Source organism: Taurulus bubalis (genome assembly GCF_910589615.1).
Source record: "Taurulus bubalis genome assembly, chromosome: 10".
In the NCBI taxonomy this organism is placed as follows: domain Eukaryota; kingdom Metazoa; phylum Chordata; class Actinopteri; order Perciformes; family Cottidae; genus Taurulus; species Taurulus bubalis.
In genome coordinates this window covers 21,023,528-21,040,643 of record NC_136598.1, presented here as the reverse complement: position 1 = coordinate 21,040,643, position 17,116 = coordinate 21,023,528, and the positions used below count along the sequence as shown (strand labels likewise).

General features: G+C 41.7%; 1 protein-coding gene across 4 annotated transcripts in view; it reads left to right on the top strand.

The window, feature by feature from the left end:
• Positions 1 to 16,825, top strand: part of kirrel3b (kirre like nephrin family adhesion molecule 3b) — a gene marked incomplete at both ends in the record, with an annotated part of 153,735 nt that extends 136,910 nt beyond the window's left edge. The window contains 7 exons of one of the 4 annotated variants that reach the window (XM_079225271.1): positions 5,723 to 5,823; positions 7,895 to 8,105; positions 9,536 to 9,643; positions 10,064 to 10,147; positions 10,452 to 10,567; positions 12,382 to 12,468; positions 16,364 to 16,825. In XM_079225271.1, the coding sequence (XP_079081397.1) occupies positions 5,723 to 5,823; positions 7,895 to 8,105; positions 9,536 to 9,643; positions 10,064 to 10,147; positions 10,452 to 10,567; positions 12,382 to 12,468; positions 16,364 to 16,825 (1,169 nt within the window). The remainder of the gene's footprint in view (positions 1 to 5,722; positions 5,824 to 7,894; positions 8,106 to 9,535; positions 9,644 to 10,063; positions 10,148 to 10,451; positions 10,568 to 12,381; positions 12,469 to 16,363) is intronic. The other 3 variants (XM_079225273.1, XM_079225272.1, XM_079225274.1) reach the window with 3 other exon arrangements.
• Positions 16,826 to 17,116: the final 291 nt, after the last annotated feature.

Below are 17,116 nucleotides of genomic sequence, written 5' to 3'. Positions count from 1 at the left end.
GTGGCCGTCAAGTGGCCACCTCATGTATGAGGGCTCTGCACGTCCATGCGTGTGATTATGTATATAGCATGCATGGATTTTACAGTCCTGCAGAGGTTGGAAATGAGAGAAGTTATCTGACATGGTTGAAAGGCTTTAGCTTGTGTACACTTAAGGGCCATATATTCATGCAAAACATATTAATTAATATATCCACAAGCGTGGGAAGATCTGCAGAGCAGTGTTTGGCAGAGCAGTGTATATAATGACACACATACAGTACTTGGGCGGCCTAGGGAGAGATAGCCCATTACCACAGTAAGAGAGAGGGAGGGCCGGGTTTTTATAGATCTTTTTTTTCTGCTGTTTCTCTTTCTCGACAGCCTTTATGTGCCTCGTTAATTAGCATTCCAGCCTTCTTGAAACTGACAAAATGCAAATGTATGAAGGAGAAAACTTCATTTAAAATGCAGCACATTGTATCTGACCAGCTACATTTCAACATATTAAGTCCAAACTCACAGAGGCTCCACCCTCTACAGGACGTTTGCACACCGAATATTTGCTCACCCCACAGTGCATAATGCAGCACTCATCGCTGCTCAACATCCCATTCTCTTTATGTAACGGTGAGTTGCTCGCTCGCTGCCAATGACAAATGGAGTTTCTCGGAGTTCCACTCAATCCCTACTAAAGGAGGCAGCGGGCCGAGTAGATCACACGAGTATGAGCTATCAGTGGCACAGCGCTGTTTCAATTCATGAACAGCTTTAGATGAAATATTTGTGCATGTTCTGTAAGAACTTTGCATCTATTTTTTAGTATTGTCTTCCCCTAGTGGGCATGTGCTGGTGCAACCAACTGAGGAAAGTTGCACCGTTCAAAAGTTTCAAATTTGGATTGAAGCATTAATTGTGGCTGGAGAACAAAAGGGTCTGAGTCCCTGGCCTGTGTAATTGGTTCTGCGTTATTACTGTAAATGTGTTTCACAGTGTGAAGCTCACACTGCATGGAGAAAAGGTAAAGTGGCTGTGAGCCAAGGCAAGGATATGTGGTGAGGCTGTCAGAGCGTTCGTGGTAGGAAAGTGTGTATTCCTGCAGAAGCTAAACATGACGACTGCCTCAGCTGAACAATTAGGGATGAAGCAGAAATTATTTGTGATTGCGACTTTGCAACCACTCCGACTCGCTTACTGGTAATGTATATAGATGAACTAAACCAGCAGGAAGATTACCCTAATATAAGCAGTAATGATTATTCCAGACTTGGCCTTATATATGTATACATAGCAATGTAGGTATCTATAACTATAAGCATGTGGCTATGAGTACTGAGTAACATATTAACATCTCTAGAATGAATATGCTCCAAAAACTGAAGTTGGCATATTCAATTTGATATTGTTATTAAAAATAAGAGCTGTCTCTGGTTTGCAGCTTCAACATACAGACAGAATCTTCTCCCTTTGGGTTTCTCCCAGAGGAAAATACGGCCACCAGGGACCAAACCAGACGTTTTGTGTGTTTTCAGTTTGCCCCGTAGCTGTTTTATGCTCTCTTTAATCACAAAAAAAACAACAGAAAAACAAAACAAGCGGCATGAGGTAGCGAGGAAATGTCAAGCTTTTTTTTTCAAAGCGGATGCCTCATTTTTGGGAGTAAATGTACGCCCTGGCCTTTTGACACCCACACTGATATTGCGTAACCACATAACAATGTCCAGAGTTAACACCTCCTCAAATGAGTGAGTGAGACATTGTGCCCAACATTTTAAATTACCTCCCCTGCTGCTAACATTGATGTTGTAGTGCCACCCACCTCCCCGCTACCAATGTGTTTGTGCTCTGATCACATAGTGTGCGTAGCAAACAACGTACTCACACACACTCACACACACACTTCAACCCAGCCTGAGTCTGGGAGATAAAGCTATCTAATTATATTCCTCATTTGCAGCTCTGATCCATAGAATAGATCCTTCCCAGCTACTACCACAGTTTTAGCAGCCTGTAAGCAATTGATCTTGCTGTGTGTTGATAGCCAAAGCAAACCCTATACAAGCCACGTCTCCCAGTCACAAGTTAAAGGGATAGTCTGGGTGTTTTGAAGAGGGGTTGTAGGAGGTACTTATCCATAGTCAGTGTATTTACCTACAGTAGACAGCGGTCGGTATGGCCCTAGTTTTTTTAGAAGCAGAGAGGGGTACCAGCATTGGAGCAAAGTAATGTACAGGTGTGGACGGGGGTGGCAGCAAAACCTATTTTACACACCTCAAGGTTTAGTTAATGTTCAGAATTTGTTTTACAATCTGAACTGTAAGAATAGAATAGAATACTTTAATGTCATTGTCAAAAACAACGAAAAACAGTTTAGCAGCTCTTACAAAAAAGACAAACATTAAAAACAACCATAGAAACATTCACAACACAAGTAGACAGATAAATAAGTGGATCATCATAAAGTGCACATGCCATTGAATATTGTTCAGTAGTCAGTGCTAGTGCCCTCAGGTTTTTTTTGGGGGGGGGTGGTTCTATACATTTGACAGCCTGTGGATAAAAGCTGTTTTTTAGTCTGTTTGTGTGTGTTTTAATTGTCCTGTATCTCCTTCCAGATGGAAGTGGAGCAAACAGTGCATGTCCAGGGTGGGTGGGGTCCCTGGAGATACAGCTGGCTTGTTTACAGAGCCGGCCAGCGTATAGGTCACTGAGGGGGGGGGGGGGGGGGGGGGGGGGGGGTGTAATGTGGTCCCAATCACTCTTTCTGCCATCCTCACCAACCGCTGCAGATCCCTCCTGTCCTCCACTGTGCAGCTAGCAAACCACACAGTGCAGCAGTAGGTCAGGAGGCTCTCAATGGTCGCCCGGTAGAAGTTTATCAGCAGGTGTTGAGGAAGGTGAGCCTGCTTCAGCTTCCTGAGGAAGTAAAGCCTCTGCTGGGCCTTCCCCACCTGATGGGAGATGTTTTTGGAGCAGGTGAGGTCTGATGAAATGTGGACTCCGAGGTATGTGAAGCAGTCCACCCTCTCCACGTACACAGAGGGCAGCGTGCTCCACCCGCCTAGCTCTCCTGAAGTCTATTATCATTTCTTTTGTTTTTGTTGTGTTTAACTCCATGTTGTTATGTGAACACCATTGTGTCAGATGTTGGATCTCCTCTCTGTAGGCTCGTTGTTGTTGGTTTTCAGTCCTACTACAGCAGTGTCGTCTGCAAATTTGACCATGGTGTTAGTGGGGTGAATAGCTGTGCAGCCATATGTGAAAAGGGACACCTATCTATGCTGTTTTTGTCAACGGAGACTTTTGGCTTTGAAGAGAGCGAGATAATAAGTTTCACTTTCAGATCAGTTCATTGTTGGAAAGAGCTGACAGCAATATATAATAGCAGTGAAAATATTCTAAATATAGCAATAGTGTACACAGATATTATATATTTTTTAATTGGGCCATTCTTTTAGGAGGCTAAAATAAGTTGTACTGCTGCCCCAGCCCACAGCTGTATATTGCTTTGCTCTAGTGTCTGTACTGCCCGTTTCTGGAGGCGTGCAGACCGCCATCAACTAGGTCGTGCACGATGAATAGTCACCTCATACGAACCCATTTCAAAACACCCACACTATCCCCTTAACACATGCACACAAAAATGTCCTTCCATGCACTCTAGCACGTGCGTGTGTACAAACACTGTCACTCCACGTTGACAAACCAGTGAAAGAAGGTGAACGGCTTTTAATATTTATTTCTTAAATGTATATACAGCATTGATTCTGCAGCAGTAGCTTCCAGCACCCTCCAGCAGCATACCAAGACGCCATCTGGCAAAGTCTAATTAAAATGCTAATTCATTTTAATAAGAGACAGGTAATAAACTGCAATTATGTAGCGTCAGAGAGATGGCAGAGAGCGGGAATTTGAAGTTGGCTCAATAATCAAGAAGCTGCCTCACTTGCCACCCACTCAAACCCACATTTATAACCTTAACCATTGCAACAGACGTGCTTAAATGGATGGTTTGGGTGTTTTGGAAGTGGGATTGTATATAGGTACTTATCTATAGTCAAAGTATTACCGACAGTTGATTGCAAAACAATGTACTGCTGTGGACGGGTGCTCAATTTAAAAAGTAAATATGGGTTTAAGCATACGCTATATCAACAATATTTTCCCTGCTTTATCCTGCTGTCAGACAGCCCTTTCTGTTGTGGAATTGAAAATTAAATTAATCTATGCTCTCTTCAGAGCTACTAGACTCCATAAAAACAGTACCAATAACTTTCAATTGAGAGCAACTCAAGAATTATAGCATTTCTTTTGCCACTCAACAGTGACAGCTGAGCCGGTGGTTCACAGCTGACGGCGCTAACAGCGACAGTGCTAACAGAGCTACCAGTGTTGACCCGAGGGGGATCTAGAGGGTGATATCATAACATGTACAGTAACATACAACATCATAAGGTAAATAAACACAAAATAGTGTTCATGTATCAAAATCAGAAAAATGTAAAAACATTGAACAAAAGAGTTAAGCAAATACTACTTGCATACTTCAGCTGTCTTAATACCAATCTTGGTAAACAGATGTAAAATTAGGGTATATAAAATATAATACGCTTGGATCACATTTCACAATTCCTTTACAGTATTCTTGACCTGGTATTGCATCTAATGTAACATAGGTCTAACATCAATGTAATACATTGCCTCTGTCCACTGCGTTTCTGGAATTTCACTTCCAGTCAGCGCTTAAGGACCAAAAGGAAAATACACTTGAAAGACAGAATTGGGTCATGTGTGACATCTTGTCTTCATATTAGAGCTGTCACCTGGTGTGATCAGCCTCCGGACCAGATGGTAAGCAGACCAGTCGTTTAAGCTGAGCTGCCCTTGTCAGGCAAGATCGTGTAGCCTGATCAAGGTTTAACAGATGCTGGCTCAAAGTCCATCGCTGCAGCTCATGCTGACTGAACTAACCCCGTTTAAATAATGTTGATTCCAATAAAGTCCCTCCATTTAATCAAACCTATTACGGGAGAAACCTCAATCTTACCCAGCACCTTACCCAAGAGTTGTGTTTACAGGGAATAACTAAGAACCACCTATGTAAAGAGTAAAAAGTACAATATGAAATAAAACATACCATATTTATTTTCTCATACAGTGCCTTTATGGATGTTATCTTTTAATTGGATTGCGTAGAATGCTATCCCAGCTTTAATTTTGAGGGTTTTTTTTTATGCCAACCTATTGGTTCAAGGGTTAAATCTGCTGCAAGCAAATTGAATCAGGTGATACACTGCGACAATTGTGTTATCGCCCCACAATGGCATTTTCTCTCTTCCCATCTGTGTAGTGCTGATTACGCTCCATAGAACCGCTGTGGCACTCTCCAGTGACGTTTATCTCCATGGGAGAAATCAAGCCTGTCATAAATCAACAATTTCTTGATCCAGAATGAGGTCTGGGCCCCCACTCATGCCCTTCATTCAGGCCTGGTGTGTCCTTGGGTAGATTGTACTGAGCGATGAGACATGTTTATATTGCACTGCAATACAATTTCCCCCCAAATTACAGAACACTTCAGGTGTTTGTGCTTTGGACCAGGAGAGCAATTAGGATATAATGTACCACAAAAACAGCAGAATTGTCGTATGACCTGAAAGTGAATTAAATTATTTATGTTTCAATTTCTGTGAGTTGTAACTCGTGTTTTTACTTTTTTCTTTTATCCTTGTTTCTTTTGTCAGGCCCCCCTACTATCTCCAGTACACAGACTCAGCAGGCTTTACATGGAGAAAAAGGGCAAATCAAATGTTTCATCCGAAGTACACCTCCTCCAGACCGCATCGTAAGTACACTGGACTATTTATTTCGTTCTGATCTCATACTTGTCTCAACTTTGGCAGGTTTTATTGCAAGGACATGTGTGCAACTATAGTCATGATATTGTATGGATCTATGCTGCCTGAACAATGCAAATTATATGAGAGAATAATGCCCACTCGTTCATATCTGTGCCTGGAATACAATGCCTGACTGAGTTATTGATATAATGCCTGACTGCACTATTGATCTGTTAACTACACAAGTCGAGATAAGTTGACGAATTTTACAGTATTAGCTCCATAATTTGTGTTCATATTAAAAGGTGGCCATTATAATACAGTTTGAACTCCCATTTTCTCATTTGATGCACAGTTATGCTCTGTTAGCACTGATCCCATAAAGATTTATGGCCCTTATATAAACAGCCTAGTCTCTGAGCTCACGTTGGGCTTATTATTAATTTGTGTGTGTGTGTGTGTGTGTGTGTGTGTGTGTGTGTGTGTGTGTGTGTGTGTGTGTGTGCATGTTTGCATATGAATGTGGTTAATTGGTATACTTTGTCATCCAATGTGTGCTTTTATTATATTAATGTCCAACATTAACTAGCCACATAATTAATATTAGGTTTATTGGAGAAAGGGTGCCTGCAGAGGCTGGTTGGTGGGTCCTAAATGTGATTGCCAAACTATTTATTTACAGTCTTCTTTCTTTTGCTTTTAACAAATGTGAAAGCTTACTACTGTACTTATGTCAAGTCAATTTAATTTATGTGCCCAAACATTCCAAATGTGCCGCAGAGGGCTTTACAGTCTTCTTAACCACAAGTCAATTAACAGCATTGTAACTTGAACTGAGGCCACATGAGTTACATTGTATTTCTCAATTATATTAAGCTGCCTGCCCATTACTCCCAGCTTGAAGTCGAATGTGTTCTTTATCCTCTGAGTACCAATTTGTTTGTCTCGCTGTTTATCCAGTATTGTGAATTTCCTCATTTGCCAGATAAAAATCAGCAAAAATCAAGTTGTGTAATTCTCACTATAGTCACCCAAAACAAATGCAGTCTGATTATCATGTGTGTATTCCCACTGATTAATACTTAATAAAATGAGCTAATGCCCGTGCATTGACCACTACCAACTTATCCCAGCATAAAGCATAATAAAATTATCCCTTTATTATTGAGGAGCGCTAAGTTCATCTACTCATGGCCATTGTGTGTTTCCATGGAGATCTGTACTGTTAGCAACACAAAGCTGCCTGACATGGTTCAGGAATAATCCAAGAACATATTGGTGAACTCGTATAATGATTGCAGGTTAGCACCTTCCAATTAACACCTTCCAAAGAACCCACGCATTTACTGAAAGAAGGATTCACTGAACTGAACACTAAAAACCACATGCGTGTGTTGGCTTGGTCGACTTTATCACCACTACAGGTCCCTTGTTCCGTCGCTGGCAAAAAAAATCATGTGAAGAACATAACGAAAAGGATATTTCATTGTCAACATTGTGTTCATATCCAATAGATTGATAGATAGATACTTTATTCATCCCCAAGGGGGATTTGTTTGTGGCAGCAGCAAGCACGTTACATAGTAAACATACAAATATTAAGTATGGGAAATACTCAATAAATACAATAAATCATCACCAAAACTCTTCAAGTTTATCATAAATGCCTATGAATGCAGTTGTATCACCTCATGACAAAAGTCTGCAGCCATGCTAACAGCTCTGTGAAGCTACAGTATTGCTTTGAGCTAAATGCTAACACCTGATGCTAACAAGGAGGAACACATTAAAATGATAGTATTCTGAACAAATTAAGAGTTTCACCTGCTAGTGGCGCTGGATGAAATAATGTTACAGGGTGATTCAAATGCATATATGTCTGGACCGCATTTTATCCAATAGTTGTGGAGATATTTCCCCTCAAAACCAGATATGTCAACCTCATGGTGGCACTAGAGGAAAGTCACTAGTGTACATGCATCAGAGATACCAACAATACGGGGCCACATGCAACAAAACGTTGCTCTACGGCGCCACTAACGCACACAATATGTACCACCTCTCGCCTCTTCTCAGGCCTGGTCATGGAAGGAAACCGTGTTGGAGTCTGGAACGTCCGGCCGCTACACCGTGGAGACCGTCACCACAGAGGAAGGAGTCATCTCCACCCTGACCATGAGTAACATTGTCCCGGCGGACTTCCAGACCATCTACAACTGCACCGCGTGGAACAGCTTTGGCTCGGACACCGAGATCATACGCCTTAAGGAACAAGGTGGGAGCCAAGGTTCGACAGGTTCCACCTTACTCTTCTTCAAATCACATGACTGTGGTTTTCTAGATAGCGATAGATGGTCACAGAGCTGTAACGTTGTGTGTGCATCACCGTGGTTGTGACTGCACCTATCGAGCGTGTGTGATTAGGTTGGTGCGTTTGTGTGTGAATGTGCTTTTGTGTTCAAGTACGCATGAGGCGGGAGTTACGCAATGAACAATTATGAATAATGTGGATGCACAATGACACATTAAAACAACAAATATCCAGTAGATGTTTACATTTTTTGGGGGATAATCTATGGACACAGATTTTGATAAATTACATGTTTGTTTGTTTTTTACTTTGATGCAGCAGGTATGTACACCTTTTTTTTCAAATTCCATCAGAATAAAAGTTGTTTGAAATTGACATTCCGCCAACTTGGAACTGTAAGATGATGATACAAAACTCTGAAACATTTGATGTACAGTAAATGTGATGATGACATGGATAAAGTCCTGACAAATTAGTTTCCTGGGTTAACACAAAGTGCAACTCCCAGGTAATTTGAACTGGTGACCCTAAGCATACCCTGCACTCTGAATATAAAGCACACGGTGCCTCCTGCTTTCTTCACGTCGAAGAGAGCCAGTCTCGTTTTCTATCGCTTGAAAAATGAATACTTTCTATCTGTTGACCTTTTCCCCTCTACCGTCGGGGAGGCCGTGTTTTCTATCCACTTATCGCAAATGATAAATTATAAGCCGCTTATGTGAAAGTGACATTGATCAATGAAGACATTAAACAGTCTTTAATGGTGTAGGAAGAGCACTTGGTTGTTTTGCATTTGTTTAAAATGCTAGAAGGTCATAAACGTGGGCTTGTAACTCGGGCCATTAAAGTGTGCTTTAATGAGAACCTTTAATGTTGGAGCCGCATATAGATGCAGGTCTCTTCCCAGTCGCAAATGCACTACAACATCCTCCTAGAAACACACACACACATGATTATGCTTCAACTAATGCACACAGTCGTGTACTCTAATCAATGAAAATAAAAGCCCTTGGTGAAAGGCTTCTATTAGCCTAAATGAGTGTAAATTAAAAGTTATTAGACAGTGGGATAATGAGACAATTGGAGGGAATTGTTTACCCACACTGATAACAGAAGGTTTGGTAACACGTTTTCCTTTTGGATTGCGGTGCAGAACTTGTTTCGTGTGTCGCTCTGTTTCTGTGTATTTTTATTTCATATAGCCTTGTGCCTCAGGGATAATGTCAAAGTCAGTGAGAGAGATGCAATATAGCGTATCTTCTTTTTAGTTCATGTTTGTTGCAGAGACAGGAAAGCAGAACAGGGCATGCGTGTGCCTCCGCTGTGCATTATAACCCGATATTGAATTCAATGTACATTTGAGATGTTTGTCGTATCTTATCATGGAAGGACTTTTCTCTCTGCAGAATCTCTCCCAGTGGCGGTGATCATTGGCATTGCGGTGGGAGCTTTCGTGGCCCTCATTGTCCTCATGGGCACCATTGGAGCATTCTGTTGCACCCGCTCCCAGAGAAGTACGTATCCTCTTCCCCTGTTACATCCACTGAAGCATGAATACCAAAGTACTGGATCACACTAGAAAAAAATGTTCATCTCGTCAAATGTAGATATTGTTTTCATAAATCTGCTTCAAGTAATTCTGACAACACATAAATAGCTGGAACATAGTGTCACGCTGAATATAAGTAAATCACTTGATGAGATGGACATCTTTTTGTGGTACAGAGATAGCCCTATTGTTTTAAGGGCTCATTTCATGCAATCTCAGTCTGGCTGCATTCGCTTTTGAGGCTATTTACATCCTGCGCTATGTTCACTGCCACCCACCCATGTACCAAGTGACTCAGGTTAGAGACAGTCAGCCACTGTCTCTATCCAAAGAACCAATTTGTGCTCCTGGTCCCTTCAGCATGTCTATTGTCTGTATACTACAGAGGAAGCGCACCTGGTTATGCCCTCACTGCCCGTCTCCATCTGTGCTCACCAGAGAGAACTTGCAAGCAAAATTAAGACAGAAAGTAAGACCTTGTTATATGACAGTATCATCCACATTGTCCCAAACAGAATGAGCCGCCGTGAAAGGCTGTGTGAGATTGCATATGTATGCAGGAAAAGATAATCTTGTGTTGGCAGGAAACAAATGATTAATAATGCTGTGTATTGTTTTCGGGGAAACGGGGGAGCTCTCACAAACCAAACCCAGGGATCTTTGCTAAATTCTGCAATACCGCAAACTGCACTGAGGGGAAATTATAATGTCAACAAATACAGATTGGTGTTTGTCCAGCTTATTGAGATATGTGCGTCATCTGTTTCTGCCAGATCTGAAAGGAGTCGTGTCGGCGAAAAATGACATCCGAGTGGAGATTGTGCACAAAGACCACAATGCAGCACGGGAAAACGAAGAACACACCTCCATGAAACAACTGATGGTGAGTGTGAGTGTCACAATATACTACTTTCCATTTCTCATTCCTGTGTGTGTGTATATATATATATTTGTCCTTAAGCTAACATTAACATAATGATGCACATTACTATTGTCATTGCTATTTCCTGTGGAATAAATAATGATGTTGATTATGTTCATTTATTTGACTAATGGAAGAACAGAAATGCATTAAGATTGTTTGTGTGATGTTGTCGAGGCAAATGGACTATATTTATTATCAGCGCGATGCCACATGTCCTATGAGCAGAACAGACCCCAATACATTGTAACCGTGCAGATGCTGATGCATTATAGGTAATCCTACAGTGGGTGTACTTCTGTGTCTACATGCCTTCAAGACACACAAAGAACTGTTTCCTCTTTGGAACTGTACCAGTGTTTTTGGTTATCGTGCAGCTTGCTCCAGGGCTGGGCTATTTGCAGTGCAAGGTTTTACATTTTCTTTCAAAGATACTTAATACAGTCGCTACTTCACGTTGGTGCTGGGGAAATGAGCTCAGCTACCTTACAAATCTGCATTCTGTTCAGATAAATAAAAGATATTCACGTATGCATTAGTAATGCTCTCTGCCAGCCCTGAGTGAAGGTGAAAGACGTCGACTGATATTTAAAAAAAAAGAATTAGTGATGAAAGTGAAATCCTTCCATCTCACAAAGGGTACATCCCAAGTCTCTCAATTGTCGTTTCCTCGATCCTCGCTTGAACCGGAAGTGGTTCTGCGCCGCCATCTTGACGGCCGTCCCAAAGCTCTTATTCTGCTCTGAGGAGCGAGGAGGGAAATCGGAGGAGTCATGATCGAGGAGCCCCGAGAGCAAGCTTCCAGGAAGTGTTTTAACGCTGGACACGCCCCCTCGCTGTTCATCTGTTATGTGATTGGACGCTGCAGCTGAGCGGACTGATCGCTGGAGTTTCATACCAGAGATGATCACAGATTAAACTCAAGTTATATATTATATCTGTTTTCTTATTCACCATCTGGTTAAAATATGTTCATTGTAGGTCTGAACAACAAAAGGACCACACACAACTGTCTTCAAAGATTTGATCTGTTGTTTCCCTCAATAACTTTTATTATGCATGTGATTAAAATCAGAGAGAGCTGGAGAGAGGAAACACTTTTTACATCATGTAATGAAGAGAAACTTTATTTTTATTGTGGGTTATTTTATAATGATGTCTCAATCAGAATTTCATACCGACGTAAATAATAAATAAATAAATAAGACGCATTCCGCCGGTAGAAATGGATCCTGCGCGTATAAGCAGGACACATCACAGTATAAAAATACTCAATGCAGTTTATTAAACGGTAACAGACGACAGAGAAAACATCTCCACTCTGACACTGATAACTGTGTCTTTATTAATATAAGTAGTAGTTTAACACCATTAAATCAACTGAAAACATACGATGATTGTTATCAATATTTTAAGTGCATTTTTATTGGAATGTTCACTAAAAACTCTCCAGACCAAACTCTGTCAGCTGTTACAGCGACTGACAGCTGACCAGCTGTGATCAGCTGTCAGTCGGCCGCAGTCATCAGAAATCGACGTGACGCTTCAGAGGAAAGGACGTCTCATGTCTCTTAAAACATATTTTCTCGCGTCTTCGCTCCTCGCTTGGTTTCCTTGCGTCTCTCCATGTATCCCTGGTGGGAGGGACTAAGACGCAAGTGAGGGAAACAGGGATGCAATTTAGAGACTTGGGATGTACCCAATGTCTTTTCACTCTGAGAGGGAGGAGTTTCGGAAACTACGCAGACTCTTTGTTTATACCTTTCTCCATTTCTCTGCAGGTCGAACGAGGAGAGTTCCAGCAGGAGTCGGTACTGAAGCAACTGGAGGTGCTACAAGAGGAAGAGAAGGAGTATCAGCACATTAAGGTGAGACTCGTGAGCCACGACAGCATCGAGGAGTAAAAGGTGGTGAGAGAGAGAAGAGAAAGCCTTTTGGTCTTTCTCAACTCTGGGACCAAAATAGCAGAAAAGCATTAATCCCTCTCTTGCTAGGTGTGATTTTCCAAGGATAAATCCACAGGCAAAATAAGTCCTTTGTCTCTCATCAAAGGTGATTCAAGAAATCCGAGGCCCTTAAGCTATTAGTGGCCAACTTTACACCGTGCGGATGAGATTGGAACGTTTTAAAGGACTTGGAGAAGTGTTGGGTATTTATTCGGGTATTGATATTATCTCAGCAGGATTTCTCACCCTTTTTTAGTGATGTACTATTATTACACACTCAATTTGGAATATGCTTATCTTCTCCAACACATTCTGTTCCCATTAATGTGCAATCTGTCAAATCCAAACACTTAGACCAGCAGATAAACTTCTGAACTCCTCCAGTCTATTAAGCACAGCGTCTAAATCTTACCCAAGAAAATATAGTTCGCTTCAACTTTAATAATGATCCACACAACTATTTCTGGTCTGTAATTTCAGTGGAGAATTACCGTAGGTGCTACAGGTGTGTTTTGTGAAGTCTTGACAGGATTACTGAAAGTTGAACCTCAGGAGACAAAACAAAAACAAATAATTGAGTGTAAAGTGATTATTTTCTAACCTGAAGAAATGCAACGAGAGGCTCACCATGCTATCTGAATTACACTGCGTCTCTATCAACCCTTTGGGTGCCTGTTTTAATCACAATGGTGCAGTCTTAACAACCAGCTACAGTATGCAGCTGGCACTAACACAAGGGCCATCAGCATGTGAGAATACGTCAGTCCACAAAGTTTTGAGTCAGAGCCCAGTTTTGACCCCTGTGGTGGAAGATAACAAAAGACACTGCTATATTCAGAAGCTTGATATATGAGCACTCCATCAACTGTTTGATCAGTGGCATCCCGCTCTGTGTTTACAACCTTTGATATCAATAGACGTTTTGGAGTCCGCGTGCTGATTTGAAAAAAAAAAAGACTAAAATGGTGGTCAGATCCAACCAAAAGGGTCTTATTCAGTGACGCCAGGATCCAATGAATAGGCTACAATAGAAAGGACTGTACTGCTATGTATAGCTGTCTGCCCATTTACATGGCAGTGAATGGATCAGTTCTCCCATTGCACATGAAAGCACTTTGCCACTTGTGCCAATAAATGATCCGCATGCGATTTGGCAGATTGTACAGGCTCCTGTTTAAAGCCCCTTTTAACTCATGTGAAGGACACATTCTCTTCTCTGTGAGCATCACTTTACTTGTATAGAGCAACCTGTACAATTTACATGACTATAGATTACTACTGCACAAGGTTCTATGCAAATTAGCACATTATTCGGTAGCACTTTATAATACACACTATTTAGCATTAGTAAAGCATGAATAAACACTGAATTCATCATTGCATTGCTCCAACATGAACACTCATTAGTAACTTATTATAAATGTTTCATTCTTGATTAATAAGTTTCGGTTTTCATACTTTATAAATGATGGATTCCCCATTTGTAAATGAAGTATTAAGGATTTTATGATATAAGATAATTTGTGAAGTATTAGTAAATGCTGCAATTCATGATTAATTCAGTAGTTACTACTCGTTAGTTAAATATTAGTTAAGTATGTTCTGTGATCTCCTCAAGTGAGGACTATCTATGCTGTACAAAGCATTTTTAAGCAGTGCCTCAAAGCTAACAACAATCAATAATATGTATGTGCAACATACATATTAAAACAAACTATGGACTACTCGTGCCACTGACGGACATCGCCTCCCATCACCATCATATTAATGTTCTTTATCACTTTGTGTTGTGTCTATTTCCCTTTTCTGTTGAGAAGATAACTGAGACTTGGGTTAGCTTTGAGGCTCTGCTTATAAATGCTTTGTACAGCATAGATAGTTCTCACTTTAGATGAGATCACAGGACATACTTAACATGTCGGACATGTTGACATGTTAGAATAATGCTTTTAAAATAATGAATTCAGTGTTTATTCATGCTTTACTAATGCTAAATAGTGTGTACTTATTATAAAGTGATACCCATTATTCATTTTCCGCAACTGTTACACTAATATACAACCATTTTTGTGCCGGCGTCAGCCGTTGCTGGAGGCCTTATGTTTTTGGGTTGGCCTGTCTGGTTCATTCTTTTGAACACAATATCTAAAGAACGGCTGGAGGGAATGTCTTTAAAACTTGGACTCAAGGATGATCTTATTAGAACCAAAGATCACTGTGACCTGTCAAAACACTTGCGGCCATAACTCAAGAATTGATATGAAATGATGGCAATTTCACATAAATGCCTGATAGAATAAAAATGATGATGAATGCACTGCACCATGATGGATAATACTAGTTTTTTTATTTTTTATTTAGGGTATAAACTAAATATTGCTGTTGCTTTGCTCATATTGTCAATCCCACAGATAAAAGTATATATTTTTTTATCACTTAAAAAAATGAATACACTCTTTTCACTTAAGTTAGATTCATTACAGTTCCTGCATAGTCACAGTGGCATATTAGTGGCCAGAAGTTAGATTACATTTAATCAGAAATACACAAAACTACACAATACAATATCCATACTGTCCTAAAATCTTCTCTTCATTGAAACAGCCTCCCTGCATTCTGTCTCCACATCCTGTTTGTTTGCAACATAAATACTTGTTACTTGAAGTTATTCCAATATGTGGTGAAAGTGTTTACCATCCCTTAAGAAGACCCTTGGTGCTTTTCATGGAAATGCATTTCTAAATCAAGCACAGCCGCTCTTCTCAGTGGGTGTTTATTCCACGTATGACCTGCATTGTTGCCTGCAGGACTGTCGATGAATTCTCACACTGCAGTTTATATTCGACCGAGATGATATCACCATTCTGACCCTGTGTGAGGTGACGTGCGCTCAGACTCTGCAGCACACCGGACCTAATCAGTGCCACCGGAACAGATTCTGACCTATTCATTAGTCCTTTTGTCCCTTGGCTCCCCGGAGTGTGCTTCTGTTTGCGTGCTTACCTGCTCCATCTAAGAGCTGGATTTTTTTGATCCCAGTTAATGACAGCGGGCATGAGGCGAGAGCAGAGTGGGGACTGAACAAGAGATGAAGACACAAACAATCTTGCTGTCTCGCTGTCTGATAATGACGAGCGAAACGAGAATCCTCTCAGGTTCTCTCTCTCGTTTGCCCATTATGAGCATTCTTCCTTTGGTATTTGCCACCATGCACACTATGCTTGACATTCACATAGGTACAAGAGAACATGACAACACACACGCACACACACTCTCCCGCCCTAAATGGACCCTTAGCAACAGCACGGTGCCTGCAGCTCCGCAGACAAACAGCACAGCTGTAGCCTCAGAAGCCATTTCAGTGCAAACATGAAATCATAGACACTGCGATTCGTTAAGGTCCAATTAAAGCCGGTGTGTGCGTGAACTTTGCAGTGACACGTTGGATGCCAAACTATGAATCATCAAGGCCCGCTTAATTAACGAGAAACATGATTTTAAGGTTAGCGTGGGGGCTGAGTGGATTTTCTCAGCCCTCACGCTAACTAAGCTTTGCCACTGTTTTTTTCTTCCTCTGCCTGTTTTCTCATTTATTCAGAATTGGAAAGGTAATTACTGCCAGTTTGACCTTGGCTCCTGATGCGCTTTGAGAAAACAACACGTAAATGCATATAAAAAGGGGGATGGTTTTCTTTCCCCACTCTTTGGCCTTTATTAATTTGCTATTAGGTACAGCCTCAAACTCTTAAAAAAACAAAACATCTATAACAATTCTAATGCTAATAGTAATAATCTTTCTTTCCTGGGTTTTCCGTAGGACCCAACAAATGGCTACTACAGCGTCAATACCTTCCAGGAGCACCACACGCCTACCATGGCCGGGGCTCAGTCCGCTGAGGTGAGGAACCCCACCAACACAGGTACCCTGGGCAAGCAGCGGGTGCCGACGGGCATGTCCTTCACCAACATCTACTCCACTCTGGGAGCCGGCCCCAACCGCCTCTACGACTACAGCCAGCGCTTCGTGCTGGGCATGGGCAGCAGCTCCATCGAGCTGTGCGAGCGGGAGTTCCAGCGCGGCTCGCTCAGCGACTCCAGCTCTTTTATCGACACGCAGTGTGACAGCAGCGTCAGCAGCTACAGTAAGCCGGAAGGCTACGTGCAGTTCGACAAAGACAGCAAGGCGTCGGCCTCCTCCTCCTCCCACTATTCCCAGTCCTCCTCGCAGAACTCAGACCTCACCCGGCCGCTCCAGAAGCGCATGCAGACCCACGTCTGACCACCAGGCGGGGAGAGCGCTTGGAACGGGGTTCAAACAAGCAGCTGGGATTGTAAAACTGTGAGAATCAGCTCCCCCGAGCCACGGAAGTAACAACGTTACTGTCTCCTCTGGACACCTGGAGATGCCGGGGCTGGTTGGCTTTTTAGACACCGTGGGACTTGTTCTGACTTCTCAATGTCCCCAAAAAAATGGATCAAGAAGCCTTATATTTCACTCATCAACCACCTCCTTGTTTTTTAGCCCTTAATCAGAATTGTGCCACAGAGAGGTTATTTGCCAACACAGAGA